The following is a 12,597-nucleotide window of genomic DNA, read 5'->3' on the forward strand; positions in this document are numbered from 1 at the left end:
CGAAAATATCAGGGACTTAAGCAGCTTGGGGGGAAAAATGAAGGCCTAGTGATGTGTTGGCTATGAGGGTTGGGGACATTTTGTGGCAGGGGAGGTATGGATGGGAGTGTTGGGTACGTTGGAGGACGTGCAGGGTTAGAGGAGGGGCCTCAGGAAGGGATTGTAGGTGAGGAGAGTCACCAGGAACATTCACCTGTCCTTCCTTCCCCTCTGTAGAGTGACATCTGGTCTCTAGGAATCACAGCCATTGAGATGGCAGAGGGCGCCCCCCGTAAGTGCGGAGTCTGGGAGAGCAGGGAGGGCCCAGAAAGGGGCCTTGGGAGGTCATGGTGAGAGGGGCTCCTGTAGGCTCTCCGCATGGCAAAGGGGCTGATGGTCTCTCCTGTGTCCCAGCTCTGTGTGACATGCATCCCATGCGAGCCCTCTTCCTCATCCCTCGGAACCCACCACCCAGGCTCAAGTCCAAGAAATGGTAGGTCTCTGGGGATTTGGTGTCTAGGAAGGTCTCTGGACAAGGCCACCTCCACCATAACCCCCTGGGTTCAGGCTTGGGTCTGCACCATACAAGAGGCGTTGGGAGGGGCTGGTACTGCAGCCAGAGCATTAGGGGCGCTGGTGTTGGGGTATGGAGACAGAAGGGAAGTCAAAGTGGCTTTTTTTTTTTTCAATTTAAATTCTTTATTGTTTAAAGTATTACATAAGTCTTTTTTTCCCCCCATTGACCTCTCCCCAGCCACTCCCACCCCCCAGCACATGCCCTCACCCCCCTTCTGCCTGTGTCCTTTGGTTATGCTCATATACATGCATACAAGTCCTTTGGTTGATCACTTACCCAGCCTGAAGTGGCTTTTTGATGAATGATCTTCCCTCTTCCTCCTGTGACACCCCCTTCCAAGGGGGCCCTCCTAGTGTGAGCCATTGTTTCCAGGTCTAAGAAGTTCATCGACTTCATTGACACATGTCTCATCAAGACTTACCTGAGCCGCCCACCAACAGAGCAGCTGCTAAAGTTCCCCTTCATCCGCGACCAGCCCACAGAGCGGCAGGTCCGCATCCAGCTCAAGGACCACATCGACCGATCTCGGAAGAAGCGAGGCGAGAAAGGTCAGTGGGGGAGGCGGGGGGTGGTGGGTCAGGACACACTTCAGCCCTTGCTCCTCTTCACCAGCCCTGGCTCCTCCTTGCTCCCATTTGGGCACCTCTCCCAGACCCCAGTTGTCCCCATCCGAAGACATCTCCATCCTCAGGCTTTCAACCCCAGAGTGCTTTTTCTCATACCACCAATTCAGGCCAGCCTTCCAAATGAGTGTGGCCCTTTTACATCCTTACACAAGTGTCCTGTTGAGCACATTCATTTGTGAGTGCATGCACACATTTAGTCACATCCCACCTACTATTGGGTCTAATCCCCATGTCTGTCCAGGCCCAAACCTGAGACCCACCGTCATTCCATTGCTCCAAGGAGGTGGGCAGGGACCCAGGTGCGTGGCCATCCAGACAGATCTTATTGGTTGTCCCCGTCTAAGGTTTTCCTAGCCCAGGGTGGGGTCTGGGGCACTGGGTGAAGAAACAGCAGTGATCTCCCCCCTGCAGAGGAGACAGAATATGAGTACAGCGGCAGTGAAGAGGAAGATGACAGCCATGGAGAGGAAGGAGAACCAAGGTGGGCTTGGCAGGTGGAGTTTGGGGGCCTCACTTTTCGACCGAGGGGACATCAGAGGTCCTTGGCTTGGGGACTCTCAGCCTGGGGATGGTGGGTTAGAGACCCATAAAACAATCTGAGTGCTGAGAAGAAATGGAATGAATGAGCAAGAGGTGGCAAGAGCCCTGGCCAGCGTGGCTCAGTTGGTTGAGTGTCGTCCCATGCACCAAATGGGCGCTGGTTTGATTCCTGGTCAGGGCACATGCCCGGATTGTGGGCTTGGTTCCAGTAGGGGCATGCAGGTGGCAGCCGGTCCATATTTCTCTCTCTCTCGAAGAAAAAAAAAAATCAATAAAAACATATTAAAAAAATCAAAAGAAGTGGGGAGAGGGTGATTCAGGGCTGCAGGCTGGGATGTTGCTGGAGGACAGGGCCCGAGACTAGGCAGGAGAGAGTGACCGGAGGCAGACTGTCTGGTCCAGGCAAAGCACCTACTCGGGTGGCTCCCAGGCGTGAAAGTGGGAAGTGACTGGGTTCTGACCCCCCCTTCATTGTGCCACCCTGACCCAGCTCCATCATGAACGTGCCCGGCGAGTCCACGCTACGCCGGGAGTTCCTCCGGCTCCAGCAGGAGAATAAGAGCAACTCGGAGGCTTTAAAGCAGCAGCAGCAGCTGCAGCAGCAACAGCAGCGAGACCCTGAGGCGCACATCAAACACCTCCTGCACCAGCGGCAGCGCCGCATCGAGGAGCAGAAGGAAGAGCGGCGGCGCGTTGAGGAGGTGGGGTTGTCCTGGGAGGACCTGGCCAGGCCTGGCTCAGCACCCCTCCTGGTCCCATCCCTGTTTCCATTAGGACAACAGGGAGAAGAGGGAGCAAGCCAGGGCTTCCTAACCCCCTTCGTTCAGAATTGGATAGAAAGGGTCTGTCCTGTTAGAGGCCAGTCCCCACGGGCACTGCCCGCTCATCAGCCTGTGTGAATGGTGGTGCTGTCAGCGTCCCTTAGGAGCAGAGCCGTTTCTGAAAAGCCATACTGGTTCCCACAGCCAGGACTGTCCCTGTCCTTGTTTCCACAAACCTCCACTCCCGGGGTGTCTAGCCCCGGGAGCTGGGGTCTGTGTACAAATACTCAGGCCCCTGAGCATCTGACTGATAAGCAGTTGTCTAGTCTGAACATGAAGAGGAGCCTTCTCTTTACCCTCCTTTTACTTTTAATTTTTGGGGGGCTTAGATTTGCTGGAAAGTACAGTCTTGTCAGTCGGACTTACTGGAGGTGGGTGGGAGAAATTCATTTTAATAGAGAATCTTATTTTTAAATAGCTACAGTTTTTTATTTTAACAGCACCATTTAAAAAGATTTATATGCATATTTGTTTTTTTCTATGCATATATATTTAAATGTATTTCTTTTACAGGGGGCCGTGGTGGGAAAGGCAAGATATAGGTTGGTTTTAAAGATGCCTTAAGTCAGTGGTTCTCAACCTTTCTAATGCCGCGACCCTTTAATACAGTTCCTCATGTTGTTGTGACCCCCAACCATAAAATGATTTTCGTTGCTACTTCATAACTGTAATTTTGCTACTGTTATGAATCGTAATGTAAATATCTGTGTTTTCCGATGGTCTTAGGCTCCACAGCAACGGTTCTCAACCTGTGGGTCGCGACATTACAAAGATTGAGAACCGCTAGCAGGGTCGCCTAAGACCATCGGAAAACACAGATATTTACATTACGATTCATAACAGTAGCAAAATTACAGTTATGAAGTAGCAACGAAAATAATTTTATGGTTGGGGGTCACCACAACATGAGGAACTGTATTAAAGGGTTGCGGCATTAGAAAGGTTGAGAACCACTGCTAAGTGATGAATTTTTTGTTGAAACAATTACATGATTTCAAAGTCCACGGAGAGCTGGGCTTAACAAAAAAATTAATAGACAGAAGCATCCACACTGTCTGTGAACTGCTCCCCAAAGCAGGCCCCAGTCTTTGTTGAACAAAAACAATTTGTAAGAAAGCCTGCTACAAGAGAACATAGTCAGTACTGTTTTCAGGTAGTTGAGGGACAGAAAGTTGTGTCTAGCGGGTGTTTCCTGGAGCAGGCCTGCCAAACCCTCATTGTGGAGGTAGGCACGGCACAGGCCCCCAACTGTAATGGCCCCAAGGGCTTCGCTTTTTTCTTTTCTTTCCCTTTCCCTCTGTTTCTCTTTCTGAACATGAAAGGTCCTTCTAAAGAAGCACCTTTTACTTTTGTTTCAGCTTAGATTTGTTGGAAAGTAGTCTTGTCAGGTGGGAGGGAGAAATTCATTTTAATAGAGATCTTTTTCTCTTTTTCTTTTATTGGGGCAGACTCTTTGGTCAGAAAGGTTGTGAAAGTAAAATGCACCCTGAGCTTCTGATGTTTGCTAAGGACCTGGCCAAGTCCCTCTCCTCTGGGTTGTGCTTCTGTGCATGGGCACCTGCTGCTCTCTTGTGGCCAAAGGCCATCATTGCAGCCCACTCCTTTTGGATTTACAGGCAGGTGGTTTGGAGAGGCCAGGAATATTGTTGACTCTGGTTTTTGGTGGGCGAATGGGTAGAAGAAGGTGTTATCCAATTCGGCCCACTCCAAGGGCAGCAGCCAGCTGCTTAGTCCCTGGTTCCAAGCTCACAGCCACGTTGGACAAGTAATTTTTCCCAAGCTCAGCCCCCCATGGGCTCCTGTGTAGGAGTAGGCAGGTCTATGGAAACAAGCTGAAGCCATTCTCTCTCACCATCATCCCAGGTGAGAAGGAGAATTGTCCTGAAAGGGTCGCCTTTCCAGGAGATGCCCGAAGTGGGCTGGGTTTCCCCTTGCAGCGCTGTCTGGGTGTGCAGGCCTTAAGACCACACCTCTCTCACCCACAGCAACAACGGCGGGAGCGGGAACAGCGGAAGCTGCAGGAGAAGGAACAGCAACGGCGTCTGGAGGACATGCAGGCCCTGCGGCGGGAGGAGGAGAGGCGGCAAGCAGAGCGGGAGCAGGTACAGGCCCCCAGTGCACACTGCACACACCCCTCCCCTCCCCCTCCCCTGGCCTCCCTGCCCGCTCCTGCTGCCTGCACCCCTGCTCCCCGATACCCTTTTCCCCTTCTTTCCCTACCCCTAGATTCCTCCTATCTTTTCTAGCTTCACTCTTTCTCTCTGTTTTCTCCCACCCTTCAACCCCCAACCCTGGCTCCCTGCCCTCCTCCTGTCTCTGTGCCTTCATTCCCCATCTCTTTGCCCACCCTGACTCCTCTCCCCTGCACTTTCCCTCATGGGTCCTCCGCCCTGACTTCCGCCTCATTCCCTGCCCCTTCGGGGCTCATCCCATCCCCGTCCTCTCTATTGCTCTTCCCTGCTCTCCTCATCCTCACCCCACCGATCCTTCCTCTTTCTCCAACTCCTTCGCCGCCGCCGCCTTTTCCTCTTTCCCTGCCCTTTGCCCCCTCCCCAACCCCACCCCCCAGGAATATATTCGTCACAGGCTAGAGGAGGAGCAGCGACAGCTCGAGATCCTTCAGCAACAGCTGCTCCAGGAACAGGCCCTGCTGCTGGTAACGGGGTCCCCCAGCTTTCTCTGGGAAGATGTGTATCAGAGCTTCTCTGCCGGAATGGAATGGGATGGGAGCACTTCAGGGGAAGGGACTCACCCAGGCACCAAGGGGAGACCTCTCTCTAGGCAGGAGAAAAGAAAGGGCATGCCGCCTCTGACTTCCAGGGCTACATCTTGCTGAGCCCCTCTTCCTACCCTTGGGCCCAGGAATACAAGCGGAAGCAGCTGGAGGAGCAGCGGCAGTCGGAGCGCCTGCAGAGGCAGCTGCAGCAGGAGCACGCCTACCTCAAGTCCCTGCAGCAGCAGCAGCAGCAGCAGCAGCTGCAGAAACAGCAGCAGCAGCAGCAGCAGCAGGTCCTTCCTGGGGACAGGAAGCCCCTGTACCATTATGGTCGGGGCATTAACCCTGCCGACAAGCCAGCCTGGGCCCGAGAGGTACTCACTGCCTCCTCACAGCCTAAGACACCACCCTCCCAGTCCCTCCGCCCGAGGCCTGAGCTGTAAGAAGTGGTCATTCCGCACTGGCGGACACTGAGAAGGGGAAAGGGGTGCTCCGCACGGGCGTGAGGGCTGGAGCAGTGGGGCAGGTGGGGACCTACATTTTGAGGACAGTGAAGCCAAAGCTGGGCTGCTCGGCATCCTTTTGAATCACAGGTAGAGGAGAGAACAAGGATGAACAAGCAGCAGAACTCTCCCTTGGCCAAGACCAAGCCAAGCAGCACGGGGCCTGAGCCCCCTGTTCCTCAGGCCTCCCCCGGGCCCCCAGGACCACTTTCCCAAACCCCTCCGATGCAGAGGCCGGTGGAGCCCCAGGAGGGACCGCACAAGGTGAGTTTCTTCCCATTCCTGTCTTAACACGGACACAGGGAGCCTCAGTCAGCGCAGGGACACGCACACACAAACACATCCTTAGCCAGGGATCACAGCCCTCGTGGTAGATTCATGGGCAGAGACATCACCTGCTTGCGGCTGCATGTCTGTTCCTACATCTTGCCTGTTCTCGGGCTCCAGGAGCCCCTTTCACTTGATGGGTAATTGGAAGCTGGAGGCTTTACTTGCCCCTTCCTCTCAGCCCAGGCCCCGGCTCACAGGTGGGGATGTGCACAGAGTGGGCAGCCTACCCTCCCTGGTCTCTCCCTGCAGAGCCTGGTGGCACACCGGGTCCCACTGAAGCCATATGCAGCGCCTGTACCCCGATCCCAGTCCCTGCAGGACCAGCCCACCCGAAACCTGGCCGCCTTCCCAGCCTCTCATGACCCTGACCCTGCCGCCCCCACACCCACTGCCACGCCCAGTGCCCGAGGAGCTGTCATCCGCCAGAATTCAGACCCTACCTCGGAAGGGCCTGGCCCCAGCCCGACCCCCCCAGCCTGGGCCCGGCAGGACAATGAGGCCCCACCCAAGGTAAGGACAGGCCTGCGGCACCAGGGAAGAGCACAGAATACAGTGGGCCCTTGAACAACATGGAGGTTAGGGGCACTGGCTTCCACACAGTCAGAAACCTGAGTGTAACTTTTTAAAAACACGTTTTTATTGCTTTTTAGAGAGAGAGGAAGGGATAGGGAGAAGGGAGAGAGAGAGATAGAAACATTGATGAGAGAGAAACATTGATCCTCCTGCATGCCCCCGACCGGGGATTGAGCCCGCAACCTGGGCATGTGGCCTGACTGGGAATCAAATCAGTGACCTCTTGGTGCGTGGGTCGAAACTCAACCATTGAGCCACACTGGCCGGGCTAAGTGTATCTTTTAAATGCCCCAAAACTAAATTACTAATAGCCTACTGTTGACCAGAAGCCTTACCAGTAACATGAAGTTGATTAACACATAATTTTGTATGTTATACATATTATAGAAGCTAGAGAACAGAAAACATTATTAAGAAAGTCATAAGGAAAAAATAATACATTTACAGTGTTATACAGGTTTCTGGAGAAAAATCTGTGTATAAGTGGACCTGCGCAGTTCAAACCCATGTTATTCAAGGGTCAACTACAGTAAGAGAGAGAATGGAGGAGAGTGGAGGGAGCAGCGAGGTGGAGACGGGTTTGGGGTTGCAAGGCAAGAGAAAGACAAGTCATCCACCACAGCCCCGTCCCGACGGGGTTACCGTGTGGGCCCATGAATGTGTCGTGATCCCGGTGCGTGTGTGAATGGAAGGTGCCCAGGGTGTGTGGGAAGCACTAGGGGCAGACCTTCCGGGTTGGAATCCCAGCTCTGCCATTTCCCAGCTTCATGACTGAACAGATTCATCAGCTTCCTTGAGCTTAGCTGACTTCATAAAGGCCAGGAGAGCACCTTGTGAGCCTCAGCGAGGATGAATGTTTGTGGTTCCAGCACGGAGCTGGCTCCCAGCACACTGACCCTCCTTCTCTCCTCAGGTGCCTCAGAGGACCTCATCTATTGCCACTGCCCTTAACACCAGTGGGGCCGGAGGGGCTCGGCCAGCCCAGGCTGTCCGTGCCAGGTAACACCTGAGCTGAGCAAAGTTGGGTGGCAGGCTAGGGAGCGGGGCGGGGACAGAGGGGAGTTTGCCAGGTTACCCGCTTAGGGGTGGGCAAGCCCCAACCCAGTCACCTCAGCCCCCTCCCTGCCCCTGCCCCCGGCACCCCTGTGCTCCCTTCACAGACCTCGCAGCAACTCCGCCTGGCAAATCTATCTGCAAAGGAGGGCAGAGCGGGGGAGCCCCAAGCCTCCAGGGCCCCCTGCTCAGCCCCCTGGTCCGCCCAACGCCTGTAGGTAAATGGAGTTGTCCCCTCACTCACTCCCACCCTCACTCTGCCACCTACTTTACTTGCCTCCCCTGGTGATGGCTCCCTCTACAGTGCAGCTCAGCCCCCAGGGAGGGGAGCACCTTGTCGCCCTGACCCCGTCTCTGCTCTCCCACAGTAACCCCGACCTCAGAAGGAGCGACCCTGGCTGGGAGCGCTCGGATAGTGTCCTCCCTGCCTCTCACGGGCACCTTCCCCAGGCCGGCTCTCTGGAGCGGAACCGTGTGGGAGGTATGTGAGTGGGCCTGGCGGCCTGCTCTGGGGCCTGGACACAGTCTCCATCAGGGCAGGGACTGAGACATCCTCAGGGGTAGGGTGGGGCCTGGGCTGGGCGTGGAGCGTGTCTCTGAGCTCCGGGGCTCAGGCTCCAGGTCTCAGCCCAGGGTGTGGGCTCAAGGTCACCCCATCCGGGTGTCGGTGACCTTCCTTCTCCCACCGTGCCATATCTAGCCTCTTCCAAACTGGACAGCTCCCCAGTGCTGTCCCCTGGGAACAAAGCCAAGCCCGATGACCACCGCTCGCGGCCAGGCCGGCCCGCAGTAAGTCGGCAGGTGGCCGCTGTGGCCCTGCCTTCTGGTCTGTGACTTTGGGGCCAGCTTGGAGCCTCTTAAGCTTGGGTGCTGGGGGATGGGCCTTCATTAACCTGCCTGAGAGGGGGGGCTGCGGGATTACAGATGTACTTCTCAGTTACTAACCTTTCTTAACCTCTCTCCTGCCTCTTCCTGGCTGCCCTTCCCCTGTGGCCCCTCCCAGAGCTATAAGCGAGCCATTGGTGAGGTTAGTGAGAAGGGGCCTGCTTGCCGGAGCCCTCCTGTGACCCTGCCCCTTCTCCTCGGACACCCTTTACCACCGCCCTCTCCCCTCCGCCCCCTCACACAGCTCCTCCCTTGCAGGATTTTGTGTTGCTGAAAGAGCGGACCCTGGATGAGGCCCCACGGCCTCCCAAGAAGGCCATGGACTACTCATCGTCCAGTGAGGAGGTGGAGAGCAGTGAGGACGACGAGGAGGAAAGCAATGGCGAACCATCAGAAGGGAGCAGAGACACCCCTGGGGCCCGGTATGGGGCTCTCGGGGGGGGGGGGGGGTGGCACGCCCACATCGGAGGCATCCAGAGAGCAGGATTGTGGGTTCGAGGGAGGGGGACCTCTGGGGCAAATCTGTGGGGAACCCTGGTGTCACTGCTGGTGAGTGATTCCTTCCTTTCTCTAGAGAATGGGGTATGAGACGGGTGTTCCCCTCTCTCCCGTTGTGCTGTCAGTAGGGCGGTGGTCTCTTCAGGTATCTCTCTACCACCAGCCTTCCCCAACCCAAGTGCGGGGCCCAGGACCCCCAACAGCGGGACAAGGTTGCTCAGTGGGGGCTGAGTGCATCGTGTTTTGAATAGAATCTGAAGCTGAAAGCGCTAGGCCTCCTGCTCTCGCCTGCTGCCATGGTACTTGGGTGGCAGGCAGGGCCTGGAGGGCCTCATGACCTCCCTCTCCCATAGCAGCGATGGGGACACAGACAGCGTCAGCACCATGGTGGTCCATGATGTGGAGGAGATCACCGGGACCCAGACCCCCTATGGGGGTGGCACCATGGTGGTCCAGCGTGTGAGTAGGCACCCCATTCTTCCCAGCACCCGCTGTGACCCTCCTTGGCCCTAGCCCTGGCCCCTTCCCTCTGTCCTTCAGACACCTGAAGAGGAGCGAAGCCTGCTGCATGCCGACAGCAATGGCTACACAAACCTGCCAGACGTGGTCCAGCCCAGCCACTCGCCCACGGAAAGCAGCAAAGGCCAAAGCCCCCCCGTGAAGGATGGAGGCAGTGACGTAAGTGGGTGCAGGCAGGTCCGTGGGACGAGGGGAGGGCACTGGCAGTGGGCAGATCAGGGGGTGTTTGGGGGTTACTGCGCTGGGCGGGCAGAGCACCTGGGCCAGGGTTCCCCTGGAGGCACATGGGGCCAAGGAACAATAGAAGGGGGGCCACAGGCCGGGGTCTCGCATGTTTGCCTGACTCCCACTCCTACCCCCACAGTACCAGTCTCGTGGGCTGGTGAAGGCCCCTGGCAAGAGCTCGTTCACGATGTTTGTGGACCTAGGCATCTACCAGTCCGGAGGCAGCGGGGACACCATCCCTATCACAGGTGAGGAGGGGAGGACGGAGCTGCCGTGAGGCCCGGAGAGGGCAAAGGTGAAGCCCCGGTGATGCGGTTCACAAAGCAGTCACGGCCTCCCCTCACCTGAGCACCTGCCCTGCCAGGGGCAGCCAGAGCTCCTGAGCCTCTCTAACCCGAGAGGGAACGTGCTCAGCAGCACAGGGACCCACGGGACAGAAGGAGCACTTTGCCAGGCCTTTGGCTGTTTCAACACCTTCGTGCACCTCCCCCATTCTCTGGTCTTTCTCTTTCCTTCTGAGTATTCAGAGGAGCCGAGACTGAGTGTAAGGGCAGAGTAAGAAGAGACAGGGTAAGGGGACGGCAGCCCACCCCCGCTCCTCTCCCCCTGCAGCCCTGGTGGGTGGAGAGGCCAGTCGGCTTGATCAGCTGCAGTATGATGTGCGGAAAGGCTCTGTGGTCAACGTGAACCCCACCAACACACGGGCCCACAGTGAAACCCCCGAGATTCGGAAGTATAAGAAGCGATTCAATTCCGAGATCCTCTGCGCAGCCCTTTGGGGTAAGCCAGGGCTGGGAAGGAAAAGAGGGATCTGTGTGCCCCTCTGCTCCTGGTCGGGTGAGCGCCTGGCTCTGCCTCTGATCTGCCCAAGGGCTGCCATTGCAGGTGTCAACCTGCTGGTGGGCACGGAGAACGGGCTGATGTTGCTGGACCGAAGTGGGCAGGGCAAGGTGTATGGACTCATTGGGCGGCGGCGCTTCCAGCAAATGGATGTGCTGGAAGGACTCAACCTGCTCATCACCATCTCAGGTGTGTGTGTGGAGGACGGGGGCGGGGACAGGGCCCGGAGGAGGGGGCTCAGCTCCGTGGCTCTCTGTCACCATCTTCAGCCTGGGCAGAGGGCAACCTTGGTCCAGGAGCGGAAGGTGGGGCCACTTTCTCACCCCTTGTGGTACGCAGAAAAGGATGGCGGGAGGCAGGATCTGGATCTCCAACCGAGGGAGGGTGTGTGTGTGTGTGTCCTCGCCCCTCAGGGAAAAGGAACAAACTGCGCGTGTATTACCTGTCCTGGCTCCGGAACAAGATTCTGCACAATGACCCGGAAGTGGAGAAGAAGCAGGGCTGGACCACCGTGGGGGACATGGAGGGCTGCGGGCACTACCGCGTTGGTGAGGAGGTCACAGCAGAGTGGCCAGGGCACATTTGTTTATGAGAAGAAATGAGGGTTTGGGCTTAATGGTCATGAAGCCAGAGACTTGGGGCCTGGCACTGGGGTGTAGTGACAGACCTGTGGGAGGGGCCCCGCAGTCCAAGAAGGGAAGTCCCAGCATCCCTCTTCTTTCCTGCCCCCAGTGAAATACGAACGTATTAAGTTCCTGGTCATCGCCCTGAAGAATTCCGTAGAGGTGTATGCCTGGGCCCCCAAACCCTACCACAAATTCATGGCCTTCAAGGTAATCCCAGCCTCAGCCCCCCAACACTGTTCCAAGGTCTGACTCCTCCACCTGTGTCCCCTGATCCCTTCTTTCCTCCACAGTCCTTTGCCGACCTGCCTCACCGCCCTCTGCTGGTGGACCTGACGGTAGAGGAGGGACAGCGGCTCAAAGTCATCTATGGCTCCAGTGCTGGCTTCCACGCAGTGGACGTCGACTCGGGGAACAGCTATGACATCTACATCCCTGTTCATGTAAGCTCAGCTGGACTGTGGGCAGAGGGGGGCCGCCAGTCTGGGCTGCAGACTCAGGGACTCCAGCCCTCCTCCTCCCAGATCCAGAGCCAGATCACGCCCCACGCCATCATCTTCCTCCCCAACACCGATGGCATGGAGATGCTGCTGTGCTACGAGGACGAGGGCGTCTACGTCAACACGTACGGGCGGATCATTAAGGATGTGGTGCTGCAGTGGGGAGAGATGCCCACTTCCGTGGGTGAGTGGTGCTGCAGGTCCCCGAGCCGCAGGTCCCCGAGCCGCAGGTCCCCGAGCCGGCCCTAGGTGGGCCTGGGCTGCAATCCACTCACTGCCCCTCAACTTCCTTCTCCTCCAGCCTACATCTGCTCCAACCAGATAATGGGCTGGGGCGAGAAAGCCATCGAGATCCGCTCCGTGGAGACAGGCCACCTGGACGGGGTCTTCATGCACAAACGAGCTCAGAGGCTCAAGTTCCTGTGTGAGCGGAATGACAAGGTGGGAGCCCCTTGCCCCCTGGAAAGGGCCGGGGCCTGCATTGGTCTGGCTTCCAAAACCTTAGGTTCCTACCGAGGAGGTGACCATTGTGGAGTCTTCCTGAAAGGGGCCCTTGGGGAACACACACGCAGTCACAGCCTGCCCTTTCCCTTCCCCGCCCTGTTTCTGACAACTCCCAGATTCTTTCACCCTAGGGGTCTGCCAGCTGCCCTCTTCCCCAAGCACTTCTGCTCTTCAGGGGGATAGGAGTAGTTCTTTTTTTTGGGGGGGGGGGGCGGGTAATCCTCACCCAAGGATATTTTTTTTCATTGATTTTTAGAGAGGGGGTGGGGGTGGAGAGAGAGACAC

At 56.9% G+C, this 12,597-nt stretch overlaps 1 protein-coding gene across 7 annotated transcripts in view; it reads left to right on the plus strand.

The window, feature by feature from the left end:
- The window catches only part of MINK1 (misshapen like kinase 1), a 60,607-nt gene that overhangs the window by 46,928 nt on the left and 1,082 nt on the right, over positions 1-12,597 (plus strand). The window contains exons 8-32 of one of the 7 annotated variants that reach the window (XM_028132951.2): positions 217-271; positions 394-472; positions 929-1,104; positions 1,594-1,663; positions 2,213-2,423; positions 4,529-4,645; positions 5,406-5,633; positions 5,853-6,026; positions 6,342-6,602; positions 7,579-7,664; positions 7,826-7,936; positions 8,087-8,199; positions 8,419-8,507; positions 8,722-8,745; positions 8,862-9,025; positions 9,455-9,560; positions 9,642-9,779; positions 9,985-10,093; positions 10,458-10,625; positions 10,731-10,874; positions 11,099-11,233; positions 11,418-11,518; positions 11,602-11,751; positions 11,833-11,992; positions 12,110-12,249. In XM_028132951.2, the coding sequence (XP_027988752.1) occupies positions 217-271; positions 394-472; positions 929-1,104; positions 1,594-1,663; positions 2,213-2,423; positions 4,529-4,645; positions 5,406-5,633; positions 5,853-6,026; positions 6,342-6,602; positions 7,579-7,664; positions 7,826-7,936; positions 8,087-8,199; positions 8,419-8,507; positions 8,722-8,745; positions 8,862-9,025; positions 9,455-9,560; positions 9,642-9,779; positions 9,985-10,093; positions 10,458-10,625; positions 10,731-10,874; positions 11,099-11,233; positions 11,418-11,518; positions 11,602-11,751; positions 11,833-11,992; positions 12,110-12,249 (3,309 nt within the window). The remainder of the gene's footprint in view (positions 1-216; positions 272-393; positions 473-928; positions 1,105-1,593; positions 1,664-2,212; positions 2,424-4,528; positions 4,646-5,405; positions 5,634-5,852; positions 6,027-6,341; positions 6,603-7,578; positions 7,665-7,825; positions 7,937-8,086; positions 8,200-8,418; positions 8,508-8,721; positions 8,746-8,861; positions 9,026-9,454; positions 9,561-9,641; positions 9,780-9,984; positions 10,094-10,457; positions 10,626-10,730; positions 10,875-11,098; positions 11,234-11,417; positions 11,519-11,601; positions 11,752-11,832; positions 11,993-12,109; positions 12,250-12,597) is intronic. The other 6 variants (XM_028132952.2, XM_054709789.1, XM_008156705.3 and 3 more) reach the window with 6 other exon arrangements.

The sequence above is a fragment of the Eptesicus fuscus genome, chromosome 20, assembly GCF_027574615.1.
Source record: "Eptesicus fuscus isolate TK198812 chromosome 20, DD_ASM_mEF_20220401, whole genome shotgun sequence".
In the NCBI taxonomy this organism is placed as follows: domain Eukaryota; kingdom Metazoa; phylum Chordata; class Mammalia; order Chiroptera; family Vespertilionidae; genus Eptesicus; species Eptesicus fuscus.